We start from the raw sequence: 17,410 nt of genomic DNA on the forward strand, positions 1-17,410 counted from the left end.
TGTGATTTGTAGTCTTTATGGAAACTCTGAAGAACTTTTGAGTCACTTACAATCTAGAGGAGATTGGTATAATCTTGGCATCAGTGTTTTTTTAGGACATGAAGATATAAAACTAAACAAAAAAAGATTTTTTTTTTCTTTGTCATCTCTTGAGTCAGCAGCAGACCACTACTTAGGCAGCAAATAAGAAGAAATCACAAACAATAGAAAAGAGTTGGCATTCTGCAGCAATTGTTATGACTCTGAGCTGTGGTATTGTTGCTTTAAATAAGATTGCACATGGGATGGAGCTTCACGAGCATTGGGTTTCCATAACCTTCAGATCTTCTTTGTCTCATATATCATCAGCGTGCACAACAATGTGTCAAGTTTGGAGACAAGGGAAAGGCATGTATGAGGATGGGGCTACCCTAGACTGCCAAAAGTGGTCATGAGTTTATTTATAACTAGTATAGGGCATATTTATTGTGTGACTGGGCAAAGCTCACAGATCAGGTCTAGCAAGTTCGCTGTGACAGTAACACCCCAAGTGCCAGCAGAACAATGGTAAGTACAACGTGGAAATGTGTAACCTAGGTGTATGTCATCACTAGTGGAGAGTCATGAATTAAGTGCAAGCAGATGGTTCATGTGAATTATACTAGGACGGGATGTGAGTTCAGTAGTGGGAGAATGATGGTAGAAAATTCACATCTAATATTTGTTACTGGTATAGTAAAGACATTGGTGGTTTTTAACAACTGGTAATTTACAAATGTCATCATCCATGTCTGTAATTATGGTACTTCTTACCTTGCAATGATGTCTTTTAACACATAGTATATACAATATATCCGCTTGTTACAATTTTTGCTGACAATTATTGCATGACAATAGCTTTATATTATTTTGGATGACTATATTTTTTTTTCCAATTATTGCATTTATAGTATCAGAATAATTAAGTATGATCCATAAAAACATAAACTTTATTGCATGTGATTTATTATGAGGAGTCAGCCTTCATTAATATTGAGATTGTTTAATGGAACCGAGAGTCCTCAAAGGGGTTGTGCAGTCTAGAACACCCATTTATATATATATATATATATATATATATATATATATATATCTTAATAGAAAATTCTGTTCAAGACCCTCACATAAAGGCCACTTTCACACGTTCAGTATTTGGTCAGTATTTCACATGAGTAGTTGTAAGCCAAAACCAGAAGTGGATCAATCAGAGAAAGTATAATAGAAACACGTCACCACTCCTGGTTTTGGCTTACAAATACTGATGTAAAATACTGATCAAATACTGATAGTGTGAACATGGCCTAAATGGCAACATCACAACTTTTCATTAATAAATAATTGTGAATCCTTAAAGCTGTGTTCACACACTGTGTTTCCACATGCGGCAGCACAGCCACATCCACCTGTATGGGCAACTAGCACTTCGGTTACCTGAAACTCATGCACTTATTTGTGACCACAGGTGGACTAGGCTTCCGGCAGCCACACTCAGGGATGCCAGCCTAATTGGTTAAAATGGGAATAAAATTGTTATGGGGTCTCCATCCAATCTGTATGATAAAAAATCTGGGCAGCCAGGACTTTAAATTGCTTTTGCACCTGATCATTTTGGATCATATGTGATGAGATTGTACTACTGATTTTGAAAAACCTCAGGAGGACTGAGTAAGACAACCTTCACACGTTCCATTTTGCTCTTATGAGTTCTATCTATGTTTTTCACTATGGTGTGTTGTGCTGTTCACAAGTACACTTTTTCGAGGACCAATTGCCTGCCCCCCAAAAAATAGAGAAATGTCCAATTTTGATCTTAGTCACTGATCAGATTCACCCATTCAAACCTATGGGTCTGTGAAAAACTCAGACAGCACACCGATAGGATACTAGTACAGTCCGTTTTCCCTCACAATGAGCCAGGAAATCTTCATCAATTTTTTTTTGCATACAAGAAAAACTTAAGAACACTATGGTGAAAATGGGCACAATGAACAAACACTGATGAAAATCTGATCCAAAATACTGATGAAAATTGGTCATTTTTTCAAGTATGCAAAAAAAAAAGACGTGAAATTAGCTTTACCCAGATCACACGATAATTTAAATGGGTACTCCGCAATGCATCCCAATACATTACTGCTGATCAATAGGGGGCACTATGAGATCAGCTCAATATACGAGACCCTTACGACAAAAAGAGGTGACTTGAGACAACGCCTGTAATAATTTGATTGCAGCCATTTGGTCCTAAGGGAATGATCGAGCAAGGTCAAAATGCTTCCTAATGTGCTGCCTCATTAATTCTGCCTTACTTTGCACCAACAAGCCATCTTACCTGCATTGCACCGCACCACATTTACTATTTGTTTTAGGTTGGATTCACACAATCGTGTGTTGTGCTGCAAGTAAGGACTATGATGCATAGACTGCATATGCCTATGAGGCTGTTGAGTTTGGGTCAGGAGACCCAGGGCCGGTTCTGTGTATCACGGACGCAACACACGGGTGATTGAGTGTAACATTAAACGCTTTCCCAGACACAATTAACATGAGGTGTGGCCCTGCTGAAAGTGGACACAACTCATTAGTAAGCTGGGTGTGATGTCTGATGGCGAAAAGTAAACCAACAAATAGGTGGTAAAGACCTAGACTCAACTCAAAGTAGTCTAAACATGCACCAAATTTATCAAAGACCCTGAACCACAGAGATAAATCTGGGGCATGTTAAGACTATCTAGTCCAAGTTTGCACTTTCTAAAAGTCAATCTGCCCCATATGTTTATTTTATAGGACACTTTTACAATCTCACACTGGGCAAAACTAAAACCTTGTAACATTTATAGACAATTTTTTACCATAAGTGCTATAATTCTGATAATAAAATTAAAATTTGTGTAACCACTCAAATCATGTCTTTACCTTACTGCATTGTTTAAAGGGAATCTGTCAGCAATATCAACCTAAACCGAGCATGTAGAACAGTGAAAGATAAACACTTTGGTACTTTTATTTCTGCTATCTGATGCCTGAATGTGGAGAAATCTTAAATTTTCACAATATGCAAATGAGGAATTAAGTGCTTTGTCCCACCCAGAGCACTTATCAAAACTCTGCCTCCTGAGGTTATTTCCATCCTTAGCACCTCCTCTCTATGAGTGGTAGCTCAATGTGATGTCAGGCACTGGCCAGGAAATCTAATGCTTGCATAGATCGCCACTTTCCTTGCTTCTGTGCACTAAGGTGACCTGCGAAGGGCATTGGCTTCAGCTCTAAACTGCGCATGTACTGCCGAGCCATAGCGTACACCAGGAAGAAGAGCAAGGAGGAGATCAGCATGACTGAGCAGAGTATGCGCAGTCAGCTCAACACTGAGACATGAGCCCTTGGCAGGGCATATTAGTGCACAGGAGCGAGGAAAGTGGTGATCTATGCAGACGATTGATTTTCTGGCCAGAGCAAGATGTCACAGATACATTCAGGGGTAGGCACTTAGGAGGGAAGTAACCTCAGGAGGCAGAGTTTAACACCTCATTTACATATTGCAAAAATCATGGATTTATGTTTTAGGCAACAGACAGCGGTTAGAAGAGTACCAATGTGTTTCCTTTCACTGACCTACATACCTACAGTACAGACCAAAAGTTTGGACACACCTTCTCATTTAAAGATTTTTCTGTATTTTCATGACTATGAAAATTGTACATTCACACTGAAGGCATCAAAACTATGAATTAACACATGTGGAATTATATACTTAACAAAAAAGTGTGAAACAACTGAAAATATGTCTTATATTCTAGGTTCTTCAAAGTAGCCACCTTTTGCTTTGATGACTGCTTTGCATACTCTTGGCATTCTCTTGATGAGCTTCAAGAGGTAGTCACCAGAAATGGTTTTCACTTCACAGGTGTGCCCTGTCAGGTTTAATAAGTGGGATTTCTTACCTTCTAAATGTGGTTGGGACCATCAGTTGTGTTGTGCAGAAGTCTGGTGGATACACAGCTGATAGCCCTACTGAATAGACTGTTAGAATTTGTATTATGGCAAGAAAAAAGCAGCTAAGTAAAGAAAAATTGGGAAAACTTTGAAAGGGTCCCCAAGTGCAGTTGCAAAAACCATCAAGCACTACAAAGAAACTGGCTCACATGAGGACCGCCCAGGAAAGGAAGACCAAGAGTCACCTCTGCTTCTGAGGATAAGTTTATCCGAGTCACCAGCCTCAGAAATCGCAGGTTAACAGCAGCTCAGATTAGAGACCAGGTCAATGCCACACAGAGTTCTAGCAGCAGACACATCTCTTCAACAACTGTTAAGAGGAGACTTTGTGCAGCAGGCCTTCATGGTAAAATAGCTGCTAGGAAACCACTGCTAAGGACAGGCAACAAGCAGAAGAGACTTGTTTGGGCTAAAGAACACAAGGAATGGACATTAGACCAGTGGAAATCTGTGCTTTGGTCTGATGAGTCCAAATTTGAGATCTTTGGTTCCAACCACCGTGTCTTTGTGCGACACAGAAAAGGTGAACGGATGGACTCTACATGCCTGGTTCCCACCGTGAAGCATGGAGGAGGAGGTGTGATGGTGTGAGGGTGCTTTGCTGGTGACACTGTTGGGGATTTATTCAAAATTGAAGGCATACTGAACCAGCATGGTTACCACAGCATCTTGCAGCGGCATGCTATTCCATCCGGTTTGCGTTTAGTTGGACCATCATTTATTTTTCAACAGGACAATGACCCCAAACACACCTCCAGACTGTGTAAGGGCTATTTGACCAAGGAGGAGAGTGATGGGGTGCTACGCCAGATGACCTGGCCTCCACAGTCACCAGACCTGAACCCAATCGAGATGGTTTGGGGTGAGCTGGACCGCAGAGTGAAGGCAAAAGGGCCAACAAGTGCTAAGCATCTCTGGGAACTCCTTCAAGATTGTTGGAAGACCATTTCCGGTGACTACCTCTTGAAACTCATCAAGAGAATGCCAAGAGTGTGCAAAGCAGTCATCAAAAGAAAAGGTGGCTACTTTGAAGAACCTAGAATATAAGACATATTTTCAGTTGTTTCACACTTTTTTGCTAAGTATATAATTCCACGTGTTAATTCATAGTTTTGATGCCTTCAGTGTGAATGTACAATTTTCATAGTTATGAAAATACAGAAAAATCTTTAAATGAGAAGGTGTGTCTAAACTTTTGGTCTGTACTGTATATAAACTGTTTTGGGGGGATTTATCTCACTGACAGATTCCCTTTAATTCTTTTAAATTCTGCAAAAGCTTCTAGGTAAAAAGGAAGGTGGACTGAGAAAGTTAAAGATAAAGTATTCAGTAGTTATCCTGTTTTTTCCTGCTTTTGCAGTTACTCTCAGCAGCAGACATACAGTATATGCAGTTAATTTATTCAGTGTATATTTTTAGGATTTCTGTGACTGTTAAAGAGGTTGCCTCTTTTCAATAAACTTTTGCCAGCAGGCTCAGTTATGTTTGTCTTACTTACAGTGCCTGGGTCCAGCACAGTATCTATGCTACTGCATTGGTCTCTGTTGATCAGATACAACAGTCACATCACGGTGACAACGCTGCAGCCAATTACTGAGCTTAGCAACTCATGCCATCTACATCGGCAGAGAGACTGAGCTCAGTGATTGGCTGCAGCGTTGTTGATGTAACGTCACCACTGCAGCCGATCAACTAAAAATTACTAGAGTAGGGAGATAGTGATGAACTGGGGACAGTATTTAAAAATTGGTTTATTTTTTACACATTTGTATTGTTTTACATCATCTCACTGTGATTTATACAGATAGCTTTAAAAGGGTTTTCTGGGACTGCCATATTGGTGAACAGTCCGTAGGTCAATCAATCAATGAATGGGAATTAAAGTGCATTACTTGGCAGCAGCCATTAAGCAATGTACTGGGCTGCGGTGTTCCACTCCGTACATCGCTGCTGGATTGAATTTAAGCTGATAGGTGGGGTTGTCAGGTGTCAGACCCCCACCAATCTCATATTGATTATCTATTCTATGAATAAGTAATCAGTATGCCAGCCCTGGACGACCTTTTTAAGGGTCTGATGTAACATAGACAACAAAAACAAATGAATGTTTGGTTATTGTGTATTGAACTACAATGTTCAATATATAAGCAGGGTACTTCATATATTGTTCCTATATTTGCATTGGTGGGAATTATTTTCCAAAATATGTAGTTTAACTAAGTGCCAGACAGATGTGTCTGAGGAACGTCTCTGAATCGTAGCCGCCTGTCTCAGCTGGATTGACAGGATTCCCCTGATTTACAAACAGGGAGAGACTTGTAAATTAATGAGAACCTGTCACCGAGTCAGAGGTTTACAGTTTTTCCGGTTTTATTCCTGCTGCTCCTCTGAATATTCAGTTTCTCTTTGTTTGTTATCTGGACCTTTTTATTTAGTGCTAGTTTTAATGGACTTTTCTAAGGGGATGCGGCTCACTGGATTCTCTGGGGGCATATCTTTAAGTTGTTCTGCTTTATTACCCTGTGAACCATGTTCCCTTAAAGAGTAACTGTCGTTTTAATTTTTATTTCATGAATCAGTAGTACACATGGAATTAGTTGGTGTTTATAAGATTCTATGAAGAGGAGGAGGAAGGAGCTAGAAACAGAGCTGCTCCCTCCTCTTCTCCCTCCTATCTAGATAGAATCTTATCAGTAGCAGCTGCCATCTCCTATCTCAGTAATGTAATAATCTGTCTTCAGTGAATACAGATTTTACCACCGAATTGAGGCTTTTGAAAATAAATGATCAGTCTGGGAGGAGAAAGAAGCAGATTTCTCTGATAAGATATATGACAAAAGTTGTTTGTTTTCATGGGTACTGTTGATATAAAATAAAAATTAAAATGACGGTCACTCAGTCTCTGGAACTGTATGGCAGATTTCAAAGAAACACCAAACAGAGCACTCAGGGAGCAGTGAGAATAAAATAAGAGCAAAAACTGGCTCTGGTGATAGGTCCTCTTTAAAGTGAACCTGACGCCTGATACATGCTGCCCAATCCGTGCTCAGCATGTATCAGAAATAGTGGTGCTGTAAGACTAGTCAGATCCCCATCAGCTTCTCCCTGCCCAATGCCAGTGACTGACATTTCTCTGCCTAAACGCGCACGTAGGCAGAGATCTGTCAATTCATGGCAGTGGGAGGAGAGAAACGGCTGAGGACCCACTTGTTCAACTAGTCTACAGCACAGCTCGGGGCCCAGCTGCTATTAAAAGTATGTTTTTCTCTGAAACACCACAGCACTTTAAGAGTAAAATGAATCTGGCAGAGATCGTACAGCCACTGTCTCATGCGTGCTGCCTACGGATTGGGCAGCATGTATCACCTGTCAGGTTCACTTTAAGTCCAGCTAGAAGGGGCGCCACCTTGTGGACACTTTATACTAAGCAAGGCAGTTTCTAAACCTGTATGTTTTCTTTGAAATTATTCAACACTACAGAGTAAAACATAGTTCAGTGTATTCAGGGCACCGGTTGGTATTTCAGACAGGCAGACTGACAGGTTCCTTTAAAATAATAAAAGCTCAGTTACCAGATTGCTTAACCAGACTATTGTAATTATGAAGAGGTGAACCGTAATCTAGCAGACAATTCTAAAATCTCTTTATTCTTCCATGTGTACTTAGCCTACTGAGTAAAATTAGATTTGTTTTGCCCAGAAATAGCCCATTGATAATATGCAAATATAAATGTAATTTTTCTTACATTTTTCATAATATCTCAAGTCTCCCAAGAAAGCAAAGAAGAGGGCAGAAGGGGCCAACTCCAACGTATTCTCCATGTTTGAGCAAACTCAGATTCAAGAATTTAAGGAGGTAAATGACGTGTGTAGGTAAATGGAACAACAGTCAGAATCTACCATACTGCTTTGGCTCTATGACATTAAAGTTGATCACTAGGTTTGGTCATATATCTGATATATAGTAAATGGACCTGAAGCTCAGAACAGAATAGAAGAAAGCTAGTGATGAGCCAATCTGCTGAGATTCAAATTCGGCAACTCATGCAAATTCTTCATGGAAATTTGCAGTCCCTGCTAAAGTACTGCCGTTCATCATTAATTTGACGAGCAATGGTCATCATGCCCCCTGTCCCACTTACAGTTATATGAAAAAGTTTGGGCACCCCTATTAATCTTAAGCTTAATGTTTTATAAAAATTGGTGTTTTTGCAACAGCTCTTTCAGTTTGATATATGTAATAACTGTTGGACACAGTAATGTTTCTGCCTTGAAATGAGGTTTATTGTACTAACAGAAAATGTGCAATCTGCATTCAAACAAAATTTGACAGGTGCATAAGTATGGGCACCCCACCAGAAAAGTGACATTAATATTTAGTAGATCCTCCTTTTGCAAAAATAACAGCCTCTAGTCGCTTCCTGTAGCTTTTAATGAGTTCCTGGATCCTGGATGAAGGTATTTTTGACCATTCCTCTTTACAAAACAATTCCAGTTCAGTTAAGTTTGATGGTCGCCGAGCATGGACAGCCCTCTTCAAATGATCCCACAGATGTTCAATGATATTCAGGTCTGGGGACTGGGATGGCCATTCCAGAACATTGTAATTGTTCCTCTGCATGAATGCCTGAGTAGATTTGGAGCGGTGTTTTGGATCATTGTCTTGCTGAAAGATCCATCCCCTGTGTAACTTCAACTTTATCACTGATTCTTGAACATTATTGTCAAGAATCTGCTGATACTGAGTGGAATCCATGCGTCCCTCAACTTTAACAAGATTCCCGGTGCTGGCATTGGCCACACAGCCCCAAAGCATAATGGAACCTCCACCAAATTTTACTGTGGGTAGCAAGTGTTTTTCTTGGAATGCTGTGTTTTTTTGCCGCCATGCATAACTCCTTTTTGTATGACCAAACAACTCAATCTTGGTTTCATCAGTCCACAGGACCTTCTTCCAAAAAGAAATTGGCTTCTCCAAATGTGCTTTTGCATACCTCAGCCGACTCTGTTTGTGGCGTGCTTGCAGAAACGGCTTCTTTCGCATCACTCTCCCATACAGCTTCTCCTTGTGCAAAGTGTGTTGTATAGTTGACCGATGCACAGTGACACCATCTGCAGCAAGTTGATGCTGCAGCTCTCTGGAGGTGGTGTGAGGATTGTCCTTGACTGATCTCACCATTCTTCTTCTCTGCCTTTCTGATGTTTTTCTTGGCCTGCCACTTCTGGCCTTAACAAGAACTGTCCCTGTGTTCTTCCATTTCCTTACTATGTTCCTCACAGTGGAAACTGACAGGTTAAATCTCTGAGACAGCTTTTTGTATCCTTCCCCTGAACAACTATGTTGAATAATCTTTGTTTTCAGATCATTTGACAGTTGTTTTGAGGAGCCCATGATGCCACTCTTCAGAGGAGATTCAAACAGGAGAACAACTTGCAAGTGGCCACTTTAAGTAGCTTTTCTCATGATTGCATACACCTGGCTCTGAAGTTCAAAGCTCAATGAGGTTACAAAACCAAAAAAAGTGCTTTAGTAAGTCTGTAAAAAGTAGGTAGGAGTATTTAAAACAAGAAAATGATAAGGGTGCCCATACTTATGCACCTGTCAAATTTTGTTTGAATGCAGATTGCACATTTTCTGTTTGTACAATAAACCTCATTTCAAGGCAGAAACATTACTGTGTCCAACAGTTATTACATATATCAAACTGAAATAGCTGTTGCAAAAACACCAATTTTTATAAAACATTAAGCTTAAGATTAATAGGGGTGCCCAAACTTTTTCATATAACTGTAAGCACTGCCAACTTTGTCTGAGTTAGGCGACAATGGCATGAGAACGCCAAAATTTTAGCACAGCATCAAGTTGCGCCAAAATGTTGCAACTTTTCAAAGCTTTTTATGCTAGAATACTGGCATAAAAGCTTAGATGAATTGGGTCTTATATCTTTTTGTGGGATTTATCTACTACTGTATATTATTCTTATTAGGCCCCACACATCCCATTATAGAGCATTGGACAAAGACCACAAAAGTCAAATTTATCAAACATATTAAAAAATACTAAATCCTTACAATATAAATGATTGACTTCTATTTTATTCTTCTTAATTGAGGCTTTTACCATCATGGACCAGAATCGAGATGGGTTCATCGATAAAGAAGATCTCAGAGATACCTTTGCAGCTTTAGGTAATACAAGCTATATTGTATATTGTTGTATGCGTGTTCATAGTCCCCTCACCTACTAAATAAAAGAGAAGCTTCTAAAAAAACCTTCAAAGTAAAATAGACACAGGCGGCTAGTACAATATCCGAGAACATGTTGCCGATAATATATGAGCAGTTTATAGAAATGATGCTACAAGTTAATCCTTCATTATTACATCCTGGATATACTGACCATAAGTTATCTGAATGTCACACATACCACACTGCCATGTCCGCACATGCAACTGTAACGCTATCCACATTATTGTGTAGGATCCACAAGTCTCAATTGTCATTGGAGAGTATACAGCTGTTATCAGAGTTAGCGATAGATAAAAATAGCGGCTTTATTTTAACTAAGACAAACTCATAAGTATTTACTACCTGGGGGGACTGACATCCATTTAAAGAGGACCTGTCACCTCTCCGGACATTTCTGTTTTAAGAATCAAAATTCCAGAACTTATTTTCTTAAAACCCAACATTGTGGTGTTCCTCTGTTTTTTCTTCTTGGTAATCACTGACTACATTAACAATTGGGTGATACCAATTATAGATGTATCCACTCTAAGGCTAGGGTCACAGGAACGTATGTTCTTCATCCAGAAACTCAGTCCGATTATGCTAATAAGGGTTCGCTCACAATGGCGAATAAAAAATTGGTCCCATTCTCATCCAGAAAAGTTTGGCGAGTGGAATTTGTATGGTTTACCTTTTGTCATGCGAGTGCAATGCGAGTGTGTGATTATTTTCTTGGCTCAGATCCGTATTCAATGCATTTTTCAACATCATCTTTTACATACTACAATAAACTTAAAAGTTAGTTGACAAAAATAATAAAGCAATCTTATATAAAGATATAGATCGATGATAGAAAGCTATTAGATATATAATAGATAGATAGCTATTATGCAGATATATAATTTCACAACCCCCTGCAAATTTTAAGATTGCACCCTTTACTGCCTTTCATGTGGAGTTTATTCTACAGCTTTTTATACTTGATTAACCTAATAAATAAATGAAAAAAAACGGCGTGGGGTCCCCCACATTTTTGATAACCAGCAATGGTAAAGCAGACAGCTGTGGGCTGATATTATCAGGCTGGAAAGGTCCCTAGTTATTGGGCTTTTCACAGCCTAAAAATAGCAGTCCGCAGCCGCCCTAGAAATAGAGCATGACACGAGATGCTCCAATTCTAGCGCCTCGCTTTTGCTCTTCCCGATTGCCCTGGTGCATTGGCAATAGGGGTAATGGGGATTAGGGTTGATGTCAACTGTGAATTGTCCAAAACTACAGGTAGCATCAAACTCTGGTGTTAGTAATGGAGAGGTGTCTATCAGACACCCCAATTGCTAACCCAGTACTAAAAAGTAAAAAACCACACAAAAATAGTTTATTTTAAAAAAAGACTCCCTGACTTTTACCCTGGTTCACCAATTTATTTTAAAACAAAAAAAAACCTCAAGCAGGTCCAATGTAGTCCAGGGAATCCGACATAGTCCACAAATGGAACCCTGAAAAATATAAAAAGAGGAACATAAAAACAAGACACTTTCCCTCACTGAAAAATTTATTATAACAAAAAGTCGCACGCAGGTCCGATGTAGTCCAAAGCCCGTGGAGTCTCCTACATGGGATTGATAACATCCAGTTGCCAATTTATTCATACATGTCTACGAGGAATAACAGAGGAACAGTACAATGAAGAGTTCTAATAAAAGATGTTTCCGAATTGTTATTTCCTGTGAAACTCCATGATTTACTAAAACAGAGAAGACAGAAGTGGTGACAGATTTTGTTCCAAGTAATCTATAGGGAATTTTTACATTGACTATTCTTAGATCATTAAAGGGATTCTCCAATGGCGCTCACTTCTGACTGGGGAGTATGCAGAAGTAGAGGCCTGTGAGTATGTCTCCACAAGCACACTTGTCCTATGGATTAGAATGCGACATGTGAACAATACCTGCTCGCTGTCCGTGACCTGGCAGACATCTCCTGACGATGTGGAAGTGAGCGGCAGCACAAAACCCTTTTACTTATTAAGGGCACAAACTTACCACACTTCCAGCTAATGAATGATATATACCGTAGTTATTATATTAGTGTACTCACATGCTTTTGTCTTCAAAGGGCGTTTGAATGTAAAAAATGAAGAATTGGATGAAATGTTAAAAGAAGCTCCAGGACCAATCAATTTTACAGTGTTCTTAACAATGTTTGGAGAGAAGCTGAAAGGTTTGTACTTTATCATTTCTACCAAGAATCTTACATGTCTGTGTCCAAGTTTTCTAAAGTGCCAGCAAGAGGAGTTATTACTAGAATGTCAAAATCCTGCTTAGCAATAGCTTATGGAAATATGTATTTTGGCCATAACTCCAAAGGGAACCTGTCACCGGAAATAACTCTGTTAATCTGCAGATATGGAGTTAATCTGCAGGTTAACAATGTTATTATGCTGCCCGGCACCTGCACACAGTCGAATTCAGCGGGGAGAAAATGACCTTTATTCTCCCCACCAGCATTCGGTTTCATTCATGGGGGCGGGGGCGCTGCCGATTCAGTCACCGCTCTGAGTATACAGAGCGGCCACTGTAACCGCGCACCTGGCCTTGACTGACACTCTCTCTACATTGAGGCCGGCTGCAACTCCGCCACCGGCCCTGACTGACACCCCTCTACATTGAGGCTCTGCTGTCAGTCAGGGCCAGGGGTTCAATTACTGCCACCAGTGACTGAATCCAGGGTGCCCCCACCCCCATAACTGAAACTGATGCTGGTGAGATGAACAAAGTTAATTTTCTCCCCACTGCATTCGGCTGCGTGCAGGCGCCGGGCAGTATAATAACGCTGTTAACCTGCAGATTAACCCCATATCTGCACGTTAACAGCATTATTTCTGGTGACAGGTTGCCTTTAAATGCACATAGTATTGTGTAAATACAACAAATACAGTTAAAGCCGTCTCACTTGTTTGTAACCCCAAATTAAATTTCAGATATCTTTACACATGTAAATTAATTTGAATGGGGCTGCATTGCAATTCTCTGCAAACCAGCTGGTCAGGAGTGTTGCAAATTCAGAGTTGTGGAGTCGGTAAGCCAAGCCTCAGACTCCAACTCCTCAATTTCCCTGACTCCTGACTCCATGACTCTGACTCCACAGCACTGGTCACTACTGAGCGCATACATAAAGTGCAGCACAGATTCATCTCAACTAAAAGCCCAAATCCTTAGATCAGGAACAGAACAGACATTTATAGGACATTTCATAACTTTCCCAAATTCTTCTGAAAATATTTACAGCACATCCTGCATTGAACTACTGTACCCAATTTATTATATATTTTAGGAGTCTGAGTTGGTCCATTTTATACAGACTCCAACTCCACCAAAATGGACACCGACTCCGACTCCACAGCCCTGGTTGCAATGCAAAGAAATTCTCTGAAGTCCTGCATCCCCATTAATTTAAAAAGTAACTGCAGGATTAAGGGTCTCAGAGTGCTTGTGGGGAAAGCAGACAGGCAGCCTGGGGCCCTTGTGACAAGTGCAGTTGTGGTGTGTTTTCTTCTGTACAAAAGTGAATAGAGAAAAACATACTGCAATTACAATGAGAGTGATGTGCAGACCCAACTCCTGCACTCTCCTCACTATAGCAGAATATAGATCTATGGTTAAACACACTGTACCACTTAGAGTGGTTATAAAAAGTCTACACACCCCTGTTAAAATGTCAGGTTTCATCCAGTTCTAGGTAAAGTAACTGGTGTACATGTCTTCAGTGTTCCATGATATATCTAATGCCTTGGAAATTGTTTGGTACCTTTGTCCTGACTGATAACTTTCAACAATGAGATCCCTTTGCTGTGTTGTAAGCTGATTATGCACCATGGCTTTTACTGTAAAATGCAACTAAGAAAATGTCAATATGAGAATCAGATGAATATGAGGTCAGGAGACCCTTGGTCAGTCTGTGTGTCCCTGTCTGTTCTTGGTCTTTGGTTCTAGTTGCACATAGCTACGTTTCTAAAGATAGAATAATATACCGTAAGGCTGGGTTTTCACGCTGCAGCTGGTAAGTGCATCTGAAACCATGCCTGCATGTGGTGGCCAATGGGTGTTTCATAAGAAGGGCAATGCCTTCTATAGGTGAGTGTGGTAGTCTCACTGTCAAAACCTTGCTTTAGTGGTACCTACTGCGTGCAATTGAGAGAAGTGCACCAGCTTTGTATATTTTGTGTTCCTATGATATATTTTATTATTAAAGATAATTATTTAAATTTGCAGGAGCTGATCCAGAGGAAACAATTCTAAATGCTTTCAAAGTGTTCGACCCTGAAGGCAGTGGCCTTCTCAAATCAGATTAGTAAGTACAGGTGACTGTGGAGCTGCTGGGCTGGGATCCTATTCTAAGCTGTCTTTTAATTCTTTTTTATGTTTTATTTTTAGCATAAGAGAAATGCTGATGACTCAGGCTGAGAGGTTCTCAAACGAAGAGGTGCAATTTTCAGCTCATTTACTGTACTTATGTGTGACAGAATAAACAATCTTGAATGTTCAGCCTATTTTGGGGTTATAAGAGTGAATATAGCTTGTTGGTTTAATAATGTCAGAATTTCTTGCTTTTCTTAATCTCCAAATAGAGAAAATGAATGTTCTCAGCTTGAGGCTTTTCTGTTACCTAGAGCTACTCCTAAGAGAACATTTTATTGGGCGTCATGTAACGGCACATTTACTTGGTGCCCATTACATGTGCAGTCGAGGAGCTAGCCAAGTAAAGCGCCCAGATATCTGCATTAGTCTCATAGACATGAATAGTGGTGGAGGGCCATGCCACTCCCTTCAATCCTGACAAAAGTGAGGAGGAAATGGGGATCAGGACCCACATTCTTGAGATCAATGGGGTCCCCCTGCGATCAAGCATTTATCACCTATTCCGTGGGTAGGTGATAAATGTCTTTCATGAGAAAACTCTTTAAGGATGTGTTGACACTGAGTCTTTGAAGTAGAAACAGAGTGGAAAGTCTCCAAAACAATCCTCAAAAATGTGGGCATTTCTACCAAAAAAAACTCAGCAAAAAAGACTCTTATCTAGGCAATTCTTTTTTAGGCAGTCAAAACCATCATTTTTTTATATGAAAGACACTTCTACTTTTCTTTTTGCGCTTTGTAAACCTGAAGCATCTGAAGATAAGGTTTTTTGTATTGCATCTTGAGTGCATTTTTGATATTGGAGAATTTTTTTGGTTTTTAGGTATCTTTTATACTGCCATTTTCCAAACTATTTTTTTAACTCAATTTCACATTTTGACATATCAAGTATACAGCATCTTCAGTGCACAAGCTGTCTGAAGAATGGTCAGCTCACCTCACACCTTGCCTTCTTTGAAAACTTGAAGTGGTTAAAAGCCACTTGAAAGCCTGAATATATGAACATTATTATGTTTTTACATAGAAATTAATACATTCATTCTTTTGTTAGTACTGTTTATGGGTTGTGTTAAGGAGTGGTCCTGCTCCAGCCCACCTTTAAAAAAAACACATTGTGTAAACATTAAAGAAGCACTCCTCCTCCCATCAAAGTTTTTATCCTGTTAATATATTGAAATCATCATATAATATAGAAGTGTATACTTACAATTGCTCATTTTGCCTTTCTACCCAGCTAATTCTTCTGTTTTCCATTAGGTCTATGATATTTTATGATTTAAAACTGACTAGCTGAATCCTTCTAAGCTCTATGTAGAAAGAGGAAGTCAGTTTTCCCTGTATGAGTCATGAGTCACTGCAAAAGTTCCTGGCAGATGGAAGGAGGGAGCAGCTGGGTCAGCAGGTGAAGAGGGAAATGATTTATGCAGAGAAAAGAGACTTCCTGTTTCTACAAAGAGCAAAAAAAGAGAAGAAGTTACTGGATAGAAAGACAAAATTAGCAAATGTAAGTACAAAGTGTCATATAAAACGATGATTGCAATATATGAAGAGGATAAAAACTTGATGGGAGTGCTTCTTTAATTTTCTTGTTGAGTTACTATGTAATAGGGAGTATAAAAATTACTTTTTTTTAGGTTTTACAGTGTCCTTATTTACTTGAGTAAAAGGGTGTTTGATTCTCTTTGGCCTTTCTCAATATAACATTGCAGGCTCAACTAAAAAAATGAAGGAATTTTTGGGTTACTGCACTGCAGAAACCATTAGAATAGGAAGCTTATAGACCTGAGCAAAAAAAAATCCCAAAAGTCAGGTAGCAAAAGGTTTGCTTCATTAAGATTAAACTTTTTTCAATAGTATCTTTGTCTGTAAGATCTATTGTGAGTACAGTATGTATTGCATAGTCAGCCCACTAATTTCAATGGGTACCTTGTAATGCTTAATTCCGGTTGGATGCAAAACTAGTCAGGGGACCCTTTTAACAAAACTATTGTTATAATATTTGCAGAAACACCAGTAGATGTGTACATTTCTTGACTTTCTTTTGTCCTTATTTGTTAAAGGTGGACCAGATGTTCACAGCTTTCCCACCTGACGTGACTGGAAACTTAAACTACAAAAACCTTGTGCATATTATCACCCACGGTGAAGAGAAAGAGGAATAAACAATAGTCTTGTCTTTTGCTTATTATCTTGTTGGTATTTCTTTTTTTATTACTTTCACAAACCCCTATGACATAGGACATCATGAACAAGCCGTGGGATTTTTAATAATGTTGGAAATCTATGACATCTTCTCAGGGACATCCTAAGAGACAAGTCTCACAAAATCAATAAAATGTGAACATCTGTGTGACGTGATAATAAATCATAATATTTCTATACCTCCATTCTACAGTGCCATGAAAAATTATTCATACCCCGTGAACTCTTTCACATTTTTTCATGTTACACCCACAAACTTAAATGTATTGTATTGGGATTTTATGTGATATGCCAACACAAAGTAGCAAGTATTTGTAAAGTGTAAAGGAAATGACATATGGTTTTCTAAATATTTGAAAAATATAAATCTGAAAATTGTGATGTGCACTTGCATTCAACACCCTGTAGTCAGATACTCCTAAATAAAATCCTGAGTGACCAACCAATGTCACATGATACGTAAATGGAGTCTACCTACAGTACAGACCAAAAGTTTGGACACACCTTCTTATTTAAAGATTTTCATAATATTATAAAGATTTTTCTGTATTTTCA

General features: G+C 39.3%; 1 protein-coding gene across 1 annotated transcript; it reads left to right on the forward strand.

Moving 5' to 3' along the window:
* Positions 1-415: 415 nt before the first annotated feature.
* On the forward strand, positions 416-17,090 carry MYL2 (myosin light chain 2). The gene is given in 8 exon segments (XM_073654737.1): positions 416-511; positions 514-546; positions 7,777-7,866; positions 10,124-10,199; positions 12,354-12,458; positions 14,510-14,588; positions 14,672-14,720; positions 16,714-17,090. Coding segments are annotated over 8 exon segments (615 nt in total). The 5' UTR covers positions 416-430; the 3' UTR covers positions 16,816-17,090.
* The last annotated feature ends 320 nt before the right edge of the window (positions 17,091-17,410 follow it).

This window comes from Phyllobates terribilis, unplaced genomic scaffold, assembly GCF_046119375.1.
Source record: "Phyllobates terribilis strain yellow unplaced genomic scaffold, ASM4611937v1 Scaffold_1__5_contigs__length_1240528914, whole genome shotgun sequence".
NCBI lineage: Eukaryota > Metazoa > Chordata > Amphibia > Anura > Dendrobatidae > Phyllobates > Phyllobates terribilis.